Consider the following 23339-nt stretch of genomic DNA (forward strand, 5'->3'; position numbering starts at 1 on the left):
TAAAAAATATGTTAAGAAGATACGATGAATAGCAGTAAGTTATATAATATAATTCTTCTTGCTACCTTTGAAGAACGAATCGTTTTTTCTTACATTTATTTATCAAGGTTGATTTAATAAAACCGTTTCTATATTAATATAAGTTAAAGTCCTGCATTTGTTATGTAAAGGTAATATGCCTAAAACCTCATCACGTTTCGTGCAATTTGGACGAGTAAAAACTTATAGAACATCTTTGGATCTTGCTCGATGACTTTATGTATACAGTGCAGTGTCTTTGATAACCATATCGACAGTTGGTCGCATTTTAACCATAAGAGGACTACGACCGTAAGGTGCGTGTGTATAGATATTTATTCCCGACTCAAGCGGGCGTGGTACTGGTGGCTTCCGGTTCAAAGTTTTGACAAATAACGGCGGATTTTTATTTGCCGCTTGATATCCGCTCATCAGCTGCAGTTGAAGCGAGGACCGGCGTTGTGGTAGCTTTTGGTTAGTGAGTGTTGGACGGTGGGAATGACGTAGCGGACGAAAGCGGAGGCAGCGGCCTTTTATAACATTTGTCTTTGTTCGTTACAAACGAATGATTTCTTATTGCTAGCCACGAACCACATTTTCCGAAGTGAGAGGGGTGACGATGAATGGGTGAGAAGTACGAAAGAAAGGGATAAGGGATCTGGGTAAAGGACGGTGGTGAAAAGGTTGACGAGGAGGGAATTGTTCTTGAGGGGAGGAAAGTGGTCTCGAAGACGCCGCCGAGGGCAAGAAACAGTTTTTCTCGAGAACGATGTTTGGTTCAGATAGGGGGGTGTCGTTCTCTTTTTCTTTCCTTAAGCTCGTTGAGAAAACAGACTGCCACAAAAAAAAAAAAAAATATGTATATATATATATAAATATACATTACACAAAATATTCACTTATATAAGTTTACGATGTTCATTCCCCTTCCTAGTTAAGTTTTGTTTTTATACCAAGTTAATATTTGATATCGAGCGCAAATTAAACCGGGAAAAAACGTCTCAAACGCAAACGTCAAAGAAGTGCACTCTTCGTCGGTGATCGAAAACGTGTAACATGTCGACGAAAAAATTTGTATAATGTGTAATATCATAGCTTTTCGCTTAGTGGTAATACGAACTATGTGTGTATTTATAGCAAGAAAAAAAAATTAAAAAAAATACCGATTGATTACGTATTCGATTTGTTTTGCGTTATTACTGCTGCAATACGAGGACATGCAGAGGGATGCCAAACGGACCGTAATAATGTTATGCCGAAACACGTACAACAAGAACACAACTCTCGAGATTTGTGTGATTCTGATAGGTTTTATAAAAACGTTTTCCGAAGAGTTTTTTCCGTTTTATTTTTTTCGAATAATTCAAAGTCTGCAGAGTAAACGAAATTAATATGTTCATTTTCAAGACAAACGTAGAGAATGCTGTAAATGCCCCTTCCTCCCAATTATAATATTGTTTTCGATATTTTTCATACACAACTTTTTACAAAAGCATAATAAGTAGGTTAGATTTTTATTGAATTTCTTTCAAATTACAAACATTCTTTATGCGGGATACTTATATAAATCTCCAACATAATGTTTGATTTGATTTCCGATTTTCTTATGATGTTAAAAACGAACATAAAGAAAGCAGAACTCAAAATGTTCGTATGTTTATTGCATACGAATCTCCACCTTATTATATTAACTTTAAAATTAAACGAATCAAACATTAATGATAAATTCCATTTTTTTTTAATGTAGAAAATTAATAAGTTTGGCATGAATAAAATCAAATCTAAGCGAATTTGAAGCAAATTTCCAATACTAAAAAATTAATAGAATATTACAGTAATTAAATGGTCAGTAGTTTCATAAATGAATATATTACATTAAATTAAAACGGTATTTTTAACATAAAATCTGGTATATTTGGCCAATATGTTTCGATTTTTTATTACCTTATAATAAAAGGTATATAATATATACATATAATATTACATATTATGTAATACAATTTTAGAGAGTGTTTTGGAAATTAAAATTCATAAAAATTAATATTTCCTGCACAACTAACCGTGTTTTTCGATGTTTATTATAAATACATTTTAATTTCTATTTTTTGGAAACCTAACCTAACCTTTTAAAATTGAAACACATTTAAATTTACACATCCAACTATGTTCTTCAACTAATAATTTAGATCATATTTCTCTCTCTCCTCTCCCTCAAAAAAAATGTAAAATACTATAACCAATAACTCCCCTTGCCACACTCATTTCAGTAACTAATAATTTATGTTGTCACTTGTCAGTGCTATAAATTGCTATCAAATTACGGACCTTGGACTTGACGAGGGGTAGATTTGGGTCTCATTCTTGACACATAACTTCGTTGTTTAATAGATCAAATACCAGCTGCATATGTGTACAGCAATGTTTTTCAAATGGTGTTCTATGGAAAACAGGTGTCATGTAAACTTAGATAAATTATTCCGTGGCAATTTAAAAAAATAAGCAAAAAATAAAAGAACTGGATGAAAATATTTTAGTTTTTTCGTTTATATGTGTACACGCATAAGTATTTTTGGTTTGCGTCAAAGATAATGACAATTTGTCATACTACTTACTATGATTTTATCAATTTATATTATCATGTAGAATAATTTGTATAAGATAATTATTGTTTGTACTTAAAAATTGAGACAATTTTTTTTCGCAAATTATTTCCATTGATTAATTACTAATACGTAAGCTGTGATTTTTATAATTTTATCTTATCATGTAATTAAAAATAACATTTAAGTATTATTTTATTTTATGGCTGTATTCTGTGAAAATCAAACAAAATTTAAAGTGTTTTGTCATTCAAAATATATCATACTCTTAGATTCCAATTATTATAACATCGATGGTAATGAACGTGCGAACAAGGCCGCCAAACAAGCTCATACATCTACTGATATTCTCTCCCTCTACCTCTTCTCATACAGCGACATAAAAAATTTCGTCGTAAGAGAAAGATACATTTCACCAATGTGAAACACAATGGAATAAAATGACCACAAAGCTTAATGAAATTAAAAGATCAATACTACTTTGGACATTCTCCGTCAACACCCCAAAAATATATGAGTCAGCTATTAAACATCTTAGAATCGGACTGACACATCTTACACACGTACATTTAATGAAGAAAAAGGACCCCCCTCCCTTGCATATGGTGTGGGTTCCCTTAACCTTACTAAATTAACTTACTGAATATAGCGCATATAACACGAAGAGAGTTAAACTATGGAAATCCTACCACCTGGCTGAAATTTTAAGCTCCGAACCAGACAATATCGTCAAGCTCAGTCATTTTCTAACAGAAACACACCTCATCGACGGCCTGTAACCAACCTCGTCACTAACCAAGTATAATTTATGTTTTTTTATGGAATTATGAACTTATGTATTTCAATATTTATCTATGCATTTATCCCATTTTATTTGTATATTAAGTCACTAAGTGATATATTGTAACGTCCAATGGCCATAGAAGCTGCGGATTGTATTCTGACAAAAAAAAAAAAGAAAAGAAAACTCGTAATATTCTCAAAGAAAGCTAATGGTTTTCGAAACACTGTCATAATAATGTAACACTATTAAGTCTCATGTGTTAATTCACCGACAGTCAAATACTTGAGATTAATCCTGGATAAAAAACATGGAATAAACACCTTCGAACAAAAAGAATAACATTAAATAACCGTATGCGTATGTTCAGACCTCTTTTAATCAGAAATAAATTCTCCACTCTGAACACCAAATTATTAATAAATAAATCTTTACTCAAGCTAATCTGGACGTATGGCCTTCAACTATGGGGTGCGGCCAAAAAATTCAACACCAATAGAATTCAAAGTTCCAAAATATATCTCTCTGACGACTATCTAATGGTCCACCCTACATCTCCAATTTAACACTTCATAATGATCTTCATATGAGAACAATAGTAGAAGAGGCTCGCATCTTTTACACGCGCTTCCACAAATGACTCCAAACTCATCCTAACCCTCTTATAAAAGATCTCTCTATTCGTACACTTCCAGGAAATCCTAACCATAGATTAAAAAGAATGTGGTGCCGCAATTTATTACAAAACTTTAATATTTAATGTCAATCAATAAAAAAAAAAAAAAAAAATTAAATTAAAATAATTATAATAATAAAAACTGAAAAAAATTCACATAATCAAGAGTCACTAATGAGTGGCTGCTTAATCATACCTTTTCATGTTATATTCTTCTCTTATCAAATAAACTTATTATGCAATATTGTATAGATTGTTTATGTCAAATAAAATTAAAAAAAAAAAAAAAAAATCACCAACAATAAATGCTTAAATATGTATGCGTTTACCAACTAGAATATAGGCTGTCGATTAATAATTAATTATTATGTATAAGGTTTTTTGATTATATAACTGCCGAAAAATTTATTTTTATTTGCCTTTACTGCACGTAGAGTATTTTTTTAGAATTTAGTTCTCTGAAAAACCAATTTTACATAACGAAATACAGCGATTAAATTTTATATTTTCATATTCAGTCACGATTTTATTGACTTTGTATGTACCTGACGATGAATTGTTAACGCAAAACATGTCGTATTCAACAAATATAATAATACTCCAGGCTAAGCTTTTATTTATTTCTATATACTCGTATATATATATATATATATATATATATATATATATTAACTATTTGTTTATTTATTTAAACACTATTTACGAGGATCTCGACCATTTAATAATTTGATATTTTAATTTTATTTTATTAAAAGTATTTTGGTTTTCTAATTCTAAAATACTATTTCAATAACTGATTCATAATGTATGTGAAGCCAAGTTTACAGCTAACTGTATACATTTGAATGCATGTAACATAATTTTTAAATTATATACATTAAATAATTTTTCGTTAATTTCAAGAATCGTTTTAGATCAATATGTACACCTAATTTACTCACAATCTATAGTATTTAGATTGACATAAGTGGGTTTATTATATTAAATATTTGTTACTTAAAAGATAAAAATATAACATGTTAATTTTTTTTTTTATTTAATATGAAATCAATAAGTTAATGAATATAGTTATATATAATATAGATATATTAGTTTATAAAATTGTTTAATTTTTGAAATTTTTTTAAAGATATTTCATATACAATTATTTTAACTTTTATTTTAATAACAATAAAAATGTATTTATTCCACCTAAATTTAATTTTAATATTTTTATGAAATTATTTTTGACAAATATATGAAGAAATGTTTGCATTTGGATACCTGAGCTAAGGTTCTTTTCTCAAATAACAAAATAAAACAAAAAACTAAAATACTGAAAATTAATTCAAAATTAGCTATTAGAAATCGTTTAAATTGCAACGACAAGAGATAACATTTCCTTTGCGAGTAAATCAATAGATTTCAGGTTTTATTAAGATTCTATTCAGACAAATAACGTACCATAATTATATAAAAGTGGCCACTGAGTACGGTGTTTTTTTCGGGACAAAATGTTTAATATACTGTTTTATTAAAATTATTGAAATAATAACAATAATTGAAATACAACAATTGTTTATAATCCATTCACAAACCTTGTTTTTCTCTAGCTCCATCCGATCTGATGACAATGTGACGGTTATCCTTTCTTTTCCAGTGAACTTTCGGTTCCGGTTTCCCTGTGGACCGGCACCGTAACCTTATAGTGCCTCCTTCCATAGCCGCACTCCCCGGGCCTTCAATGTCCGTCTCGTCCAGTATGTTCGGTGGAATTCTCACGTCTAAGTATCCAGTCTGAAAAACATCAGATGTTGGACGTATTATTAATTATTGTCTTAACGTCAATGCTAATGTATACTGTATATGGTATAATACGTAATTATAAAATTATTTCTAATCATAATAACGGTACATATTTTTATTCGATCTTAACCATATGATTCCTTCAGCTATTAGTAATCAGTCTCCTTGGTTCATTCATCTAGATATCAATCTCAAACTTCACCAACTTCCCAAAAAGAGACAAACCCTAAATTATATAAAGACTATTTCAACAAAACCAAAGCTCATGCTCAACTAAAAATTTACACTGACGTGGCTATAATAGACGAAAAAGCAGGAGCAGTAATCCTATGTGGCGACACCGAAATCCAAATCAAATCATCAGACAAATGCTCAATTTACACAGCCGAAGTATTACCTATACTAGAAGCCATCAAATACTTCATTCAATTCGTTGACGATGAACGTTGTTTTATACTTAGCGATTCATTAAGTGCAATAACAAGTATCCAAAACACAGTTAATCCTTCCGACATAGCAAGAAATATCCAAAATTCCTGCAACACTGCATGATCCGCTGGAAAACACATCGCTTTTATGTGGATTCTCGGCCATAGCAATATAGCTAGCAATGAAAAAGCCGATGCTGCAGCTAAGTCCACCTACAGTTGAACTAAAGTCATCTCTATTTCAGAATTTTACTACTCCGACGCAAAAAAATACATAAATAACCAGACAACTCTATCTTGAAATCAACTCTGGTCAAAATAGACGACCACACTTAATGAAATCAAAAAGTCAATATTCTATGGCCCCTACCTTCAATACTCTCCAGAAAATAAGAAACTATCATAAACCACCTCAGAATAGGACACACTTCTCTAACACATCGTCATTTGATGACAAGAGATTTTTCACCCACATGCCCTACCTGCGGAGTTTAATTAACAATAAAACACATCTTAACAGAATGCAGAAACCAACAAAAACTTCGTGAAGAAACCTACATATAGGCTCTACACATATTTTCGACATTCTTAGTCTGGATTCCACAGCAATTTTTATGTACTTAACTTCTTAAAAAAATATAATCTATATAATGTAATATAAAACTACTTAATTTGAGCACTAACATGTGTAAAATAATTTAACCTATGTAAAAACGATATGTCAGGCCAATGGCCATCGTCGTCGTGGCATTTAACCTAATTAAAAAAAAAAAAAAAATAATATAAAAAAGTACATGCCTTGGACCAGAAATTATATCAGTCCATATAGTGTACATTTTATAATATGTTTGAAATAGCTACTCTCTAAAAGATCAGATACCCTCCCATTTTTGTCTTTATACGTGAAATCTATCGGTTTTAACCCTATACGATATTTTAATATCTCAACAAGTTATTATTTTAAAATGCTCTGGTTAAATTTTTACGGTAATGTAAAACGACATTTGCGTGTAAAGACGGAAAAAACATGAAATTGCTTGTTGGTACTATATGCTATGAAACTATAAGCTCTTAGCGATAAATAAAATTCGACGTTATTTTCTAATTTGTTCGATCCATCTAGATTTATACGTATAAAGCGTGTACTTTGGGTACGGATTTATACCGACCAAAAAAACATTCGCACGAGTGAGGGGGTAGGAAAATCAATACATTCTTCGTTGTAGTTGGAATTTAAAAATTATATCATTATATTCTAATCGATTCGGTAAAATTGGATTTTTAAATGGAAAGAGAGCTGATGTACGTATAGCAGCGTGGGCGTACAAAATATTTTTCGCGTCCAACGCGTATAATATACTTTGGTTTCGGTAGGTGTTGGTATAGTCTTTATAATGATGGTACGACCATGCCGTGGGTGTGTTTTACCGTACAGGTAATCACGTACAGCTGCAGGTATTCTGATAAAGTCGATGTATACCGAATGCGCTCATCCCATACACATGTCGTAAATTCCAATTGCACACTGTACTGAAACGTTAACAAACGAAGTTGATATTGCGCGTGTCGAGTACAATAGTGTGCAAGGTGCGCCATGGCAAACGAATAAATATGAATCATACCTGTCACTCGTCAACGGAGAATGAGAGTTTAGAGCCTGGGACCGATGGTATACCGATGGATTTTCAGTCTGAATTATGGTTTTCAGACAAGTATCAGTCATCGTGATGAATAGCGATTGCAGAATATAGTTGGTTAGAGAGCGTGAGTAAGACGCGCATGCAAAAACGGAATTTTATTGGAAAATGGTCGATGCTGATATGGTGGCTGATATAGTGGCTACGACGGGGTGTCACGACGGGTTTCGATTTTTGCGCTTTGATACACTCCCGTTGAACCAACTATTCCTTACAGACCAAAAACGTTTTTTTGAATTGTTCTTGACTTTGTATTTTAATTGACTTGTATAACATTTCTACATATATATCTAAGGTATTGAATAGAATAAATAAAATAAACATGATAATAATGTAACCTTCACAATCGTGAGAAATCGTTCTAAACAAAGTAGAGAAAATATAAAAAACGAAAAAAAAATGAAATAAAAAACCAAACTCTCACGATCGTGTCATATTTGTCTGTAAGGTTTATTACACCTTTATGCAGTGGACATTTTTTTTTTTTCAATCGCCAAGTGCATCCGTGGCGACCTCCATATTGATGATGCTGTGTTTCGTTCATATACTGCGATTGTTACCTAACCTACGTGGAATAAATATTAATATTCGATTGAATCTATTGAGTTAATTTTTTTGCATTTTCAAAGAAGTAAAATCATTCTTCGTGATACAAGTTATGTGTCCATATATATGTAATATATAAGATTTTATGTTAATTCGACGCGGCTCGGTTTTGTTAATACGATTTTGGTTCCATGAAATGTTGTGCTAAAGTTCTATGGACATATTTCGATTCTTTTTGATTCCAAACGATGAGATAACTCGAGCGTAACGAGGTTTTTGATATGATACACATGATAAGCATTATTATTATATTTTTAATTCGATATACTTGTATATTCCGTTCGTAATATTTTTCGGAAATATGCGCCAATAGTTTTGTACAACAGTTTTTCACATCGGAAATATTGTGAAACAAAATCGTATTAATAACCGATGAATTCTTTATTTTCTTTACTGGTTTTCTCGCGGAAGAAATGAAAAATACAAAAGCAAAAAGAAAACTTTTAGATAATTGTTTACTCTGCTCAACAAGCGTTTTTTTTTTTTTTAATTCAATAAAATAAAATAAGTATTTACGAGTTTTTGTAACTGATAAACGTTACGCGATACTGGCCGTAAGCCATTATAATCTATTTTTCAAAATTCAGAAGATTTACCAGATCAATTATTTTGATCTGATTATATTATAAATTTGAAATACAACAATTATTGTTTTTGTGGATATTAGGTATTATTTTTCCGTCAAAAACTTTTCAAAAGTTTCATTACTTCATATAGTCGATTTCAGTTGGTATACTTAAAACTATTTATTTTCAATTACGAGTTATTTAACTATTTTTTATGCAATAAATTAAATTACATTTTAAATAAACCATTTTTCAGAATCTTTTTTTTTTTATCTTATCATTAATTTTATAAGTTCATAAAAATAATGACTATCACTTAATGAAGTATTTATTCTAAGAAACGGTAATGCATCAACGATTTTATTTTCTTATGCACAAATTTTTTCATTTCTTTACGAAATTGAAATAAATAAAAATTGGTTTTAAAATGCGTGAATCTGTTATTAACTGCATTGCCCTCAAACTACGTTCTCACGTAAATCAAAACTATTTTTACATATTTCTGACTCTTAAAGTCGAATTACTCACGATAAAAACACTCGCAAAATGATATTTGACAAACTGATGTTAAAAATGTCAAAAGTCATGGTTGAAGAATCGCTTTATTTATACTTCATTTGATTGTATTTTAAATATTTAAATAAAAAAAGGTCATCTTGTGGGATATTATTGTCTAATTTCATAGTTATAAATCGATATATGTAATATATTATATTAATCCGAAATTATGAAAATTATTATCAATAATTTTAAAATCACCAATTTTATATAAAGCATTTTATGTTTTTGTTCTTTTAGAGTCAATAAATTCGAAACAAACTGTTACAGTTTATCATGAAAAAAACAATGATTTATAAATTTGTAGAATTCTGAAAGAAATAATAGTGTTAACGTCAAAACATATTTAATTGAACTGTAGTATTTCATCCGAAAAATAATAAAAATTAATTGCTAAAATGTAATAAATATATAGTACTAGGAACTGCAATATGAAAATTATAAAACATAATATATATATTCCAAGTGAACTACTTTCAACGTATAGAAAATATGAACGAAATTATGTTATTAAATCAGTATTAGTTAATAAATTTATTTTTAAACTGTTATTTTTCTAATCTAATCTAATTAATCAAATAAACATGTGATGTGGTTTTCATATAAAATAAATGAATACATTAGGATCTAAAAATAAAGCAGATTTAATTGAATAAGCGAAAAAAAAAGACCCAATAAAACAATAATATAGCACTGACTTCGTAATCTGTTATATTCTTCTCCTGAAAACAGTGATTTTCAGTGATTTTCTATTCCTCCGTGTAATGATATGTAGTAAATTAGAAACGCCTATTAGGTAAATTTACACTAAAAAAAAAAGGTAGTGGTTATTAATTATTGAACTTTATTATATTTTTCGAACTATCCAAAACAAAAAAAGCTAGAGCTCGTGGGTGCGATAAAAACATTTTTATTTCGGCGTTTCAATATATTAATTTGAAGCAAACACGGTACTACATACAAACAAGATAACAAAGTTATTACACGGTTAGAAATTCAACTAAAAATAGGTTTTTACCATTTCATGGTATTGAATTTTATCAAATTGTATACAAGTGAAAACTATGCATTTTTTTTCTTCAAAAACTTTAATAATTCTTTTCGTGAAATTATTTCAGGGGACTCCACAATCTTAAATTGTGTAAGTCTTTCGGCTAAAAAATAAGAGATGATTTATCAACACTCATTTTGAATTTTATACTTCTTCATTTGATCTCATCTTATTGTTTTTATAAAATAAAACACATAATATTCGAAAATCTTCAAAATTCAATGATGCGTTTGGCAATACATTCAGAGATATCCCGTAACGGGAAACTTTATGATTTACGAATAATACGTGTAGAAGTCAATTGAGTTTCATTTTTTACCATAATCGAGATTTTAGCGTCTAAAATACAAGTGGAGAAAAAAACAAAACGAAATAAGATAAAATTATATTGCCTGCGTGGACGTGTGTATACATGCACATTTATCGACTGTCGATTGCACTCTCTGTTTTGTGGTAGTCGCAGTGGTTGCGGAGGTCGAAACGGCAGAAGTGAATTTTTGCGAGAAAATGCAGTATATATAAATATATATATATATATATATTTGTGTGTGTGTGTGTGTGTGTTATAAATCTTTTAACAGGCGCGCGTGCGAGCTAGCTATTATTTTTGATGGAAATCAGTTAATCAGAAGCAAAGGCAGCCGAGGTGGTGGAGCCGACACCTCGCAGATTGTGTATGATGCGTAAAAGAGAGAGAGTGAGAGAGAGGGAGACAAAGGAGAAAAAAGGAAAAATAATACGTGACCTGAAATCGGCTGTTGGCAAATGACGCGAGAAATAAGGATACGGTGAGTGGGTAAGTTTTTGGAAACGCTGTATTTTTCTTCGACCCCTAAACCTCACCGCACACATACACCATCGATACTACACCTTATATACAGAAAAGACTCCACCAATACACATATTGTATAGGTATATAAATTATGACCAGGGTTTTATTTTTATTTATTTATTTTTGTTTTATGCGTTCGATGCGTAAAAACTCTTACCTGGACAACTTTTAATGGACATCATTAATGAACAGGAGTGAGAAACGGAAAAGTTGTGTGATGGATCTCATTGTAGCAGACCGAACGGGTGGTAAAACAAAAGCTTCTTTTTTCTTAAACACGCACATAAAACGGAAGATGAGACGAGTGAAGACAGCCAAGGTGATAATTGGTGGAGAAATAAAAAACGTAAAAAGTTTGAATGTTTGGATCGTTTATGTTTTTTTTTTCTTGAAAGATTTTTAAGATGGATTTACGACAAATAATAAATATATTGATTTTTTTTACCCTCTCAATAAGCAATGCGCATTTGGATGAAAATTGAGTTATGAATTATTTGCATTGTGTAAAACAATTAAACTTCAACAGTATTCGAGATTGAGCAGGAAAAAACTAATAGTCAAACGACATTTATTATAGGTACTACACGGTAAACGTGTACAAGTATGTGTACTCATATATAAAAGAAATATTACAAAACTTTTTATGGACCCTCATTCTTTAATGCTTTCATTCATCTATCTTTTTTTCTTATTTTTAATAAATGCTGAGTACTAAAACGTAGGATTTAATTTTTATCAGAACATTGTGATTATTATCACTCTTTACTTCACGGATTATATAATGTGATTATTTCAAAGAAAATAAATTTACATCAAGGAAAAATTAAAATAATTAACATTTTTATTCAAATTCGTTTTGATTTTGTCCTTTTATCTAAAAAACAAAAAAACCAATATCTAGTTTTAAAACTTAAACCAACTTAAATTCTGAAATATATATTTTAAATCTGAAATCTATAACATTTTTGTAAATATCAGGTAAACCTTATTTTAGTTTAATCTAATTATCCAAAATTTGGATTTGATGAGTATACAATATTTTGTCTTATCTATTTTAAAATAACTCAATAAAATGTAAATTATAACATTAATGCACTGCGGTTATTACAAACAACCAAATAAGTGCACTATTATTGTTAATTCATAGAAACGTACCGTTTAGAGAACGATTTAGAAGAAACTCGAAAACTAACACTGTCCCGAACGTTAAAAGTTTCAAGAGCACGTAGTACTAGTACGATTAGACTGTAAAAAACTATAAGGATGCCAGGACGACGTTGAGTTTATCGTCCATAGTAACACATAGCAAATACGATAAGATATCGGCCAAAGACACTTTCTGGTTTTGATTTCTTCCGACAGACAACCGTCGCGACGTTTTCGCAACGTGCCACGTGATGATCGTCCAGAAAATACTTTCGGGCACCGATCCCGATGCACCGAAATGGTCGTTTTTGAACAATTTCAGTACACGTCTCGTACCATACAATCGGGAGATGTTTCGCAGGCAGCAATAAGCATGTTCAAACGACCCCTAAACCATGTCGACCGTACGCGACTCCTACTCTATCCCTTTCTCGCGCGCGTTACAGTCACCACCGGATGATTTGCGGAAAAGCGGTCCACTATCGCCGTCGGGGTACACGAAGCCAGGCCGTCACGCGGATTTTCGCATAACCGCAGCCGGACACGGTGAACATGCGTTTCCTTCATCCTTCGAATCCCAGTCAATTACACTACGGAAAAATGGCTGCCCAAGCGACCGCGTGAAACTCGAACCTCGTCGGACACGCAGTAGTGGTGCTGATGTTCGTGATTAATATGACCGTGGCAAAACCGACGAAATGCTTTCGAACGATTTGATGTTGTAACGATGTATGCATCGTACAATACACGAGTGCTCATCGCACATCTCAAAAACAGTAAACGATATGTAGTTTTGAAAAATAAAATACGTGACACGTGACTCATGCAATTACACGCTATACTATGCAAATATTCACTTCCCTAATTAATGCCTTTGTACATTTTAATTTTGATAATTTGTATGGTGAATGGGATTCCTTTTCAGCTTTATGATTTTATATTAATTTCTTGGTACTTACCAAGAAGATGAATAATTATTATTTTTAACAAGAAATCTTTACACAGTAATTTATATCGATTTGATGCTGAATAATAAAATGAAAATATTATTAAGTGAGTTACCGGAACTTTTTTAATAATTTTATATTTTTAAATTATGATATTTAATATCAGTGAATTGTATAACTTGTATTAATAATTTTATTTTTATTTTTTAATTAACTTGACTGAAACGAAATGTTTTTGTTGTGTAGCAAAATACTTCTTGAAATGCTTAAAATTAAAATATTACTAGTTTTGAGAAAACACTGGTTTTACGTAGGTTTCTACTTATATTATATTCTGTCGATGAAACAAGAAATTACAATTGTAAACTTTCATTTTAGCTTAGAAAAGTATTTGTGGTAGATTTAGTTAGATGTGGTTGTCTGACATCCCAGTTACTTATAACTATTTTGATAAAGTTTTGAATTCTTAAATGGTTAAAATGTGGTTAACTAAGACGGAAAAATAATTTTACAATCGACAACTATTTCGAGGGAAACTTAACAATCGACCAAAGCTAAATGCCAAAGAATACACCTTTGAAATATGATTTAATGTATAAAATACAAAATTATGTATATGTATTATGGTAAACTTATATTTCTCTTTTTCATAAGGTAAATTTGTCAAATATTTATTATTGAACGATTAGTTCTATAATTAATATTTCATCGTGAGATTTTGTTATTTTATTCCCAGCATAGTGCAAATCGCATGAAACCTTTCACAATTATAACAGATTGTCAGCTTAGTTTAATCAAAAAATATCTTAACAATTTTTTAAGATTATAGTTTTTGATATAAAAATTGATCTTTGTATTAAATATATATATATATATATATATATATATATATATATATTTAAATATTTGAAGATTCATTATGTATACGATTTTAACTAGAAAAAATACTCCGTTAATCATAAACATTGGAAGTTTACCTCTAATTTTTCCATTGAAAATTTCAATCAACGGTTTGATTACAAATATGTATTTCTAATGCCTTCAATAAGCATTAACGTATCTACAATAATTTTTTGTAATAACATTATTTGCTCCTATATTATTTAATCATTAGTAAAACGTATCCTTTTCAAATTCAATCATAATAATGCGGTGCATCCAAATTGCATGCGAAAAAAATAAACATAAATTGGAATGTCCAAATTGCATGCCACCTCGTAGAGGGGTCTGTCCGAATTGCATGCCGTTTCTTATCTTAATATTATTTCAGATTAATATAACAATGCTTATAAAGTTGAGCTCCCAACATTTAAGTGACCGAAACGTACGTATGTGAATTAGACCACATTACACACAATAAGTGTGATTTGGTAAAATGTTTAATTGGATATAAAATTAAACAATTTTATATCTAAAAATTTTTATATCGGAATATATTGAAATATTAAAATATTTATTTCAATCTAGAAACTATTCAGTTGTAAGACCCATTTTATAAAGAGTTTAAGTTAAAATAAAGTTTAAGCTGTGCACATAAGTGCACGATAAATAAACTTGTGGGTACTCGATAAACCCCTCTAAGACGCAGGCGCAGATCTTAAGTAATTATTAGGGGGAGCAATTTTATATTATGAACATAATGAAATATATAAAATTCAATAATTCTATATTATCATAAGTATTACCGTTTACCATAAATATTTCTTAACACTTAAAAGGAATAAACTTTCAACTAAAAGTTTAAAAAAATATATAGGTACCTACATTGTAAAGAAAACTTTAAAAAAAAATTAAAAAAAATATATTTAATATGAAATTTAATTAAAAATCAAATTTTTTTTTGATTTTTGAAAACATCCTAATACATAGTTGCTATCGAAAAAATATAATTTTTATCATTGTTTGACATATAATATTATAATTTTTTTTCGTTTTATTTTGAGAAGTTTGGGGGAGGTTATCGCTCCCATGGCCACCCCTTGTTTTCGCGTCTGCTAAGACGTGATGTACAATTCGGACAGACCCCTTTAGGAGATGGCATAGCATAACGATGATTGTACGATTTTATCAATCTAAACTTTTAAAATGTATAGTAAGTAATATTTGTTCTAGGCTTATAAAAAGTAGTACTTGTTCTAGGCTTTAGTCTACAATAATAAAATAGCTCCTGAGTAAGATTGGCAATTCAGTTAGTAATAGCATAAATGTATGCATGCATTTATGTATATTACATTTTTTATTTTATTAATCTAAATCTTCTCTGTATAAAAATATAAATAATTCTCAATTGTATTTTTTTTTATTTTTTTTTTTTTTATATTAGAACGAAACCGTTGTATAATATAACATATCGATGTAGTTTTTATCATCAATTTATATATTCACACATTAATTATATTACATTAAACATAATTACTAATTTTTTCAAATAGAAATTGAAAACAGGTAGTCATGAATGAGTTTCTGGAATTAATTACACGGTATAACACAATCGTAGTAAGTGCAGTGAGTCTGCAACTAGGAATTAGCGGGCCTCTAAAATATTATTATTGTGCCAGAGTCTCAACATTTTAATTGGGGCATAGTGAAGTACAACAATTAAGCAAAAGTTTGTCAATGAGCTTTTTCCCAATAAATGTGACCACGAGTTTCATAATTACAATGCACACAATCATTAACTGAACAATCAAATTGTAACTTAGTGCCGATCTACAATATTATTTCTTGGGTAAATTTTTCGTGATCAGTTCACGAATTTTACTGTCAATGGTTCTATACCGGTTCAGTAATTTAACTCATTTCAACACAAACAACAGTTAATATACATTATAATCAGGATAAATTGTAAAGACTGGAGGTCATTATTGTTTTATTACTATTTTTTTTTATTTTTTTTAACGTCAAATGGTTATTTACAATTATTATTGAGTTTCGATTTTCAGCGAATACAATTTTATTTATTTAAAAATCAGAAAAATTCGGTCAACATTTCCAAACACGACGTTGCCGAACGAAAAAAAAATGGCGTCGAACGCTGTCGCGTATATCAACGAAGTTCGTAGTAACGACCACCAACGACTAATTTTTCTTTTATTTTTTCCTACAAAATGACGAGAGATCAAAAGCTCCGTAACGAAGACAATTTTTGCCAGATCCAATTCGTATTTTTACAATCATATAATATAAGTGTTGGAAAGGTAACTAGCTGTTTGTAAATTACTTTAAAAATAAATTAAAATATATTAAATTAGTGAAATGATTGTTTTTTCTAATATTTTAGTAAGATTATCTCTATAAAACTACTCTTTAAACTGCAGTTTGAGAAACCAAACTCAAAATTAAACCAGAAATTATTTCAATTTCTATTAATTTGAGTAACTTTTATTTCGTTCTTAGTAAAAATTATAATGTTACCTGTAAAATCATTGGTTGTGTATTTATTTGACACATGTAACTACCGGTATCGTTTTTCTGTACGTTAAACACGTGTAACTTCCAAGTGTTGTGGCCATTATGAGTAACGGTCAACCTATGATTGTGAGCAATCAAGTTTGTGTGAATAGCCAGTATAGCTTTCGAGTCCGATTTGATCCAAGCCACCTGCAACATTATCAATCGTATTTAAAAAAAAAAAAATGGGAATTAAATTATTTGAAATTATGAACTATAGTTAAACCATTACTTGTTCATAAGTAAGGATTTAAAGAAAAATAATATCTATACAATTTATTATTAAAGTTATTAATAATTTTGTCATAGAAAAAAAATAAACACTATTAGGATAAGCGTGTAAACTTTAATTGATATACATGCTTTTTATTTATTAAATTTCAATGACGTCTAAAAAATATACCATATATAACTTAAAACATACAATGTTTTAACTTTTATATTATGAAACCATAATATTGCACTAAGTGAATTATTAAATACCTTTTCTTACGTTTTTAATCATACTATTCATTCGAATCTCAACATTTTCTCAAATGATGAAGAAGCTAAATTATATTATTTATTTATTATAACCGTTTCCATTATCATATACTATCTCATTCTAATCATCTTGCAAAAAATCATGCTACTCCTGCAAATAACTAAACAGGTAATCCTCCAAGACGGCTAAAGCAAAAACGATTTGTGATCTACTTAACAGCTTATACATATTTGTATTTAAATTTAAATATTAAAAATTGAATTGAAAATCATCATATGAAAGTATTAACCAAGAATAAAAAGAATAAGAATAATTTATTGGCTAAAACAAAAAATTTTACATAAACCTTTATAACATATAAATATTTTTTAGATTAAAATAAAATAAAATAAAAAAAAATATACTAAAATAAACTTAAATACTACTGGAATAAAAAATGGACCAATTCACTGAGGTATTACCTCGTCTTGGTGAAATTGAAGTTACTAATCATCTATAAATAACAGGTTTACACATTTACATAATATGTAAATACGAGCATTTTGTTTAATATTATAAATATTTGAATTTTAAAAGGATAAAACAAAAGAAAATAGAAGAAGAAAAAAGAAAAATTATAAATTTTCATGAAATTGATTGTTTATCCAAATTTTAATTAATTGTTTATATTTGTTATAAGTTTTATAATTTAATATGATTTGGGGAATATTATTAAGTAATTCTAGTCCTACTTTAACGAAGTATCTACTTGATTTTAAAGTTTTAAATGTATGAATATTTATGTTATTTAGCTTACGTTTATTGTAGATTTGTAGTTTAATTTCTATTAATTTTTTTTAAAAACGTAGTCAAGTGCATTTCGATAAAATAATTGTTGAACGTTATTTACTTTAGTCTTTAAATAGGTTTTCCGATGGGTACCTTTTAAGTTTGCTTAGGATTATTTTAATTATACTCTTTTGAACTATTAATAGTTTATTATTTGCAACTGTCCCTAAGCCTCCCTAAGCTATAATATCATATTGTAATAAGGATTGAGTCATAGCAAAATATACTAAAGTAATATTTCTTTATTTAGTAATTTTCTAAAGTTTATATAGAAATAATTTAGTTTGCGCATTTTAATAATTACATTTTTCACATGAATGTCCCATTTTAAGTGCTGATGAATAATAATACCAAACTATTTGATACTTTCAGTTTTGTCGATCATTTCGCACAACTCATTATTTGAACTAGAGTTTGTCTTATTTATTTCTAACGTGTTTATGTTAGGTTGTGTTATTTTTTCTTAGGAAAATGCTATGTACTTGGTTTTATTAATATTTAACCTCAGATTGTGTTTTAGAAACCACTCGTTTATTATACACATATCACTCTTTGCATTGAGAATTGAGTTTTTCCAGTTACTTTCAGATACTCTTAAAGCTGTATCATCTGCATAAGAAAATAGTTTGCCTTTTATTTTTAAATTTCCTAACGTAGATACATAAATAATATAAAAAATAATGGATATTACTGTACCTTGCGAAACACCATTTTTAATTTCAAGTTCATTACTAAAAGTGTTATTTATTCTAACTTGTTGTTTTCTGTTTAACAGATAAGATTTAAAGAGGTTATAAGGCTTATGAACTATGCCAATAGAATTAAAAATATTTAGTAACTGATTTGGGAGATACCATCAAAAACCTTACTAAGATCCATAAAAATACATAGAGTTTGTTTTTTACTATTCATATTAGAGTATAGATCCTTAGATATGCTAATGCGTCTTCGGTTCCAATATTTTCTATGAAATCGTACTGCGATGGTGGTATGATTGAGTTTTCTTCTAAATATCGAAGAAGATGACTTTTTATAGTTCTCTCAAATATTTTCGAGAATACATTTAGTAGTGAAATTGGTCTAAAATTATTAATATTTGATTTAATACCTCCTTTGTGTATGGGAGTTATTATCGCTATTTTAAAGGAATCTGTTGATGCTATTGTTTAAAATGTTATTGAAAATATGAGCTAGAATATCGGCGATTGATTCTTTGATTTTTTTTAATTATATTTATTGATATCCCATCTTTTTTAGGGGCTGAATTACCCCTCATATCAGAAATAATTTTAAGAATTTCTAATTTAGTTTCTAATTAAGTATAATGATTGATTATAACTAGGTTTATGTGTAGGTGTAGTGTTATTGGAAGTTGGGTGTGTATTTGTAGAGTTATGATTTCCCATGTTAGTAAGATATGTGTTAAAGGTGTTTGCTATAAAAGAGGGGTCGGTGTTTGATTCGTGTAAAGTGTTATTTATGTTGATGTTATAGTTATGCGTATTTTTTGATTGTGTTGTTATTTCTTTGATTGTTGACCATATTTTTTTCGGATTTCTAATATTATTTTTAACAATTTCACCATATAAGTCTAATTTTTGTTTTTTAATTATTTCTGATATTTATTTTTGTATTGTTTATATTTATTGATTAGAGTTGTATTAGATCAGGGGTCGGTAAGTAATTTACATTGGAATCCAAAAGTTTAAAATGATAAATCAATTAGGTCCAGTGAAAAAAATCTTTATATTTTAAAAATAGCAGTATAAAAATAAAAAAATAATTTTTTTGTTATTAAAATTAAATTATATTAAAAATTACAATATTAGAAGTATGAAAATAAAAGTTGACAGGGTCCAGAGTATTGCCTTCCGGCAGTTGTCAACTCCTGTGTTGGATGGTTGTAGGGTTACTTTGTGTAGCTTATCTCTCTTTTTTATTGAAACAATTATGCTTGATATAATCCATTATTTTTTGTTATTATAGTTTTTGTATCTTGTGGTAGTACAATATTTTATGTTATTTAGTATCATATTTGTATGAAATGTTATTTGTTTTTCTGCAGATTTCATTATTTTTATTTTATTCCAATCCATTTTATTAATTGACAATGCTAGTTTACTATAATCGACAAATGTATAAGAACTGTTATTTTTGTTTTGTTGTTTAGTGGGATTATTTAGTTGTAGAAAAAGTGGGTAATGATCTGTAATTAGGGAATTTATAACTGTAGCCTGTGGAATACATTGATTATTGAAGTCTTTAATAAAATATGGTCAATACATGTATTTGGTTAAGGTCGGGTAGGTTGATGTATAAGTTGAATTTGAATTTAGTAAATCTAGGTAAAGAGAAATCGAATTTGTGGTATCCAATATGTTGATATTTAAATCACCAATTAAGATAAATGAGATATTTTTATGTATATTTGTTGTTTGCGATTATTATTCTTAAATCTTCGATTAATCTTATTACATTGCCGCTAAGGGATCTGTAAATGGATAAAATTCCGAAGTTAAAATTGGTTTTCTTTACTCTATAGTTAGTATACAGTTTGCATCTAGAATATCAATCTCTGTACTTATTTGGTACATTTTTGATAAAAACTAATACACTATCGCTTATACGAACATTGTTACTGAGTATATTGTTTGATAGTCTTTAAATGGTAAGAATTGGCATTAAATTTAGTACCTAACTATGATTTTGATGTAATTATTAAACGAGTATTGTTATCAAATGCTTTATTTAGACATTCAAATTCAGGTAAGTGATGTAAAATGCTTCTAATATTTAGATGTAAAATATTTACGGCTGACTTATTATTCTTTATTTTAAAGTTTATTTCCTCGATTGATTTTAAGGGCGTAATTTCATTATTGGTTATTTCATTTATTATTGTTATTATACTTATTATAGGTTTTAAGATACATATATAGTGATATAATTATCGGTTATTTGAACACTGAATTAAAATTAAAATAATATCTAAAGAGTATCTGCTTTCTTCTTTTTCACAGTATTATTCATAATTTATTTATTTATATATATATATATTTTTTATCTTAGTGGATAACTCAATACTATGAATATAACTTAAAAATAAAAATAAATATTATGAAATATGATATTATACTCATATAGCTGCATACTATTTTGTGACTAATCGAAGTTATCATTATTCAATGAAGTTTTTCAATCATTAAAACGAAAGAAAATTAGAACGTTACTAATATTGAACATAGACAACCAAAAAATTATATAGATAAAAAAAACAGAAGATTTACTAACAATTCATGTAGAACTATTTAAATATTTATCTGTATAATAGATAAATAATTACTACGTTTATCTAGATAAAAAACAGATAGTTTTAAAAAGTTTCATCATTAAGAACTTACGTTTGTAAAATTATTATTTTTCTATAAGTAAAAAATAAATTAGCACATTATGCAAAATAATATTCCACAGTATGGGTTTACATGCCATAGCGCATTTTCGAAAAATACATATATTTATGGAACTTAAGTTTGAATATAAATTTCATAATTTTAAAATGGTATTGTAGAAGTTACCTATATATAATTTATTATGTTGGCTAAAACTATGTGAAAGTGACATGTTACTGTTGTTTTTAATAGATTTGATCTATTGAATTTAAAACTAATTTAGAAAAATTAAATGTAATGTAACATTTTAAACGGATGGTAAAAGGTCAAAGAAATTCTAAGAATACCATAAAACATGAAACGAAATATGAAAACTATGTCCTTAGAGATTAAAATATATATATATATATTACCATAATTTTAAATGTAAATTATTATGTAAAAACAATTAAGTTTTTTTCTTATGTATAAGAAAAAAAAAATCTTAAAACTCATTTTAAATATTTATAATAAAACTTCAAAATATACTTAAAAGTTAATTTGCAAAAAAAAAAATAAAAGTACATTTCTTGTCTTGTTTAAAATAAATGCAAGATTAATATATTTAATTATGATAAAAGTTTTTAAATAATAAAATAAATCATTAAAACAACTGTTCACGCACACTTTGGGTGATTCCAGACTTGGGAATTTCACAAGACATATAACCACATGTGCAAATGAAACTAAAAAAAAATCATTAGACAATAATTTATTGTTTAAGTAAATAATATCATACTAAGAGATTTATAAAGTTTTATAAAATGAATCATTTCGTTAAAACACAAAACATGATTTAAAATAAAAAAATTTAATTTTGCCTACAATAAAATTGTTTGTCAATAAAGATGAAAAAAAAAACGATATTATTACTCGTCAGATTTTGTCGAAATAATAGCGCATACAAATCTAATTTCGGACAAACACATTATTGACGTCCTGGTTAAAATATCTATTTATTGTTTCTATTTTGGAACAGGCCGGATCACCGTGTGTTTATTAATGTGGTACCCCGTAAACATTTGATGTGATCATAAAACGTATGGGTTCAACTTAATTCGTCGTAGGGTACCTGTAAACGTTTGACGAAAACCCGAGAGAATCTTCGATTTACGATGATATTTTCCGATTACGGCCCGACATGTACTGCGATCACAATTGTCGAAAGAAACGGAAAAATCTAGTTCAAAATTATAAATGTATCTCGGTGATGCACCGGTTGGATGATCGGAGCAGGAGACATGACGGTGGTCAGCGTTCGGTGCGGGGTTGTGGAGAGGGTAGAAACGCGAAGGCGAGTGCGTGACGATAGAAGTAATAATACCTGTAAGCGCACAATATCTGTCCGGCGAAACGGGTAGCCGACGATTGCCTTATTACATTTGAATGGTACGTGACATACTGTGGGGCGAATAAAATGAAAATAAAAATTTTACGGACCGGCAATGGGATGGATAT

At 28.7% G+C, this 23339-nt stretch overlaps 1 protein-coding gene across 4 annotated transcripts in view; it reads right to left on the reverse strand.

Annotated features, from left to right (window-relative positions):
* The window catches only part of LOC112693348 (lachesin-like), a 142942-nt gene that overhangs the window by 14493 nt on the left and 105110 nt on the right, over window positions 1-23339 (reverse strand). For all 4 annotated transcript variants that reach the window (XM_025568352.1, XM_025568353.1, XM_025568355.1 and 1 more), the window contains 2 exons: window positions 17106-17291; window positions 5653-5851 (listed from right to left, as the gene is read on the reverse strand). In XM_025568352.1, the coding sequence (XP_025424137.1) occupies window positions 5653-5851; window positions 17106-17291 (385 nt within the window). The remainder of the gene's footprint in view (window positions 1-5652; window positions 5852-17105; window positions 17292-23339) is intronic.

This window comes from Sipha flava, unplaced genomic scaffold (assembly GCF_003268045.1).
Source record: "Sipha flava isolate LNK unplaced genomic scaffold, YSA_version1 85_pilon_pilon, whole genome shotgun sequence".
Lineage (NCBI taxonomy): Eukaryota > Metazoa > Arthropoda > Insecta > Hemiptera > Aphididae > Sipha > Sipha flava.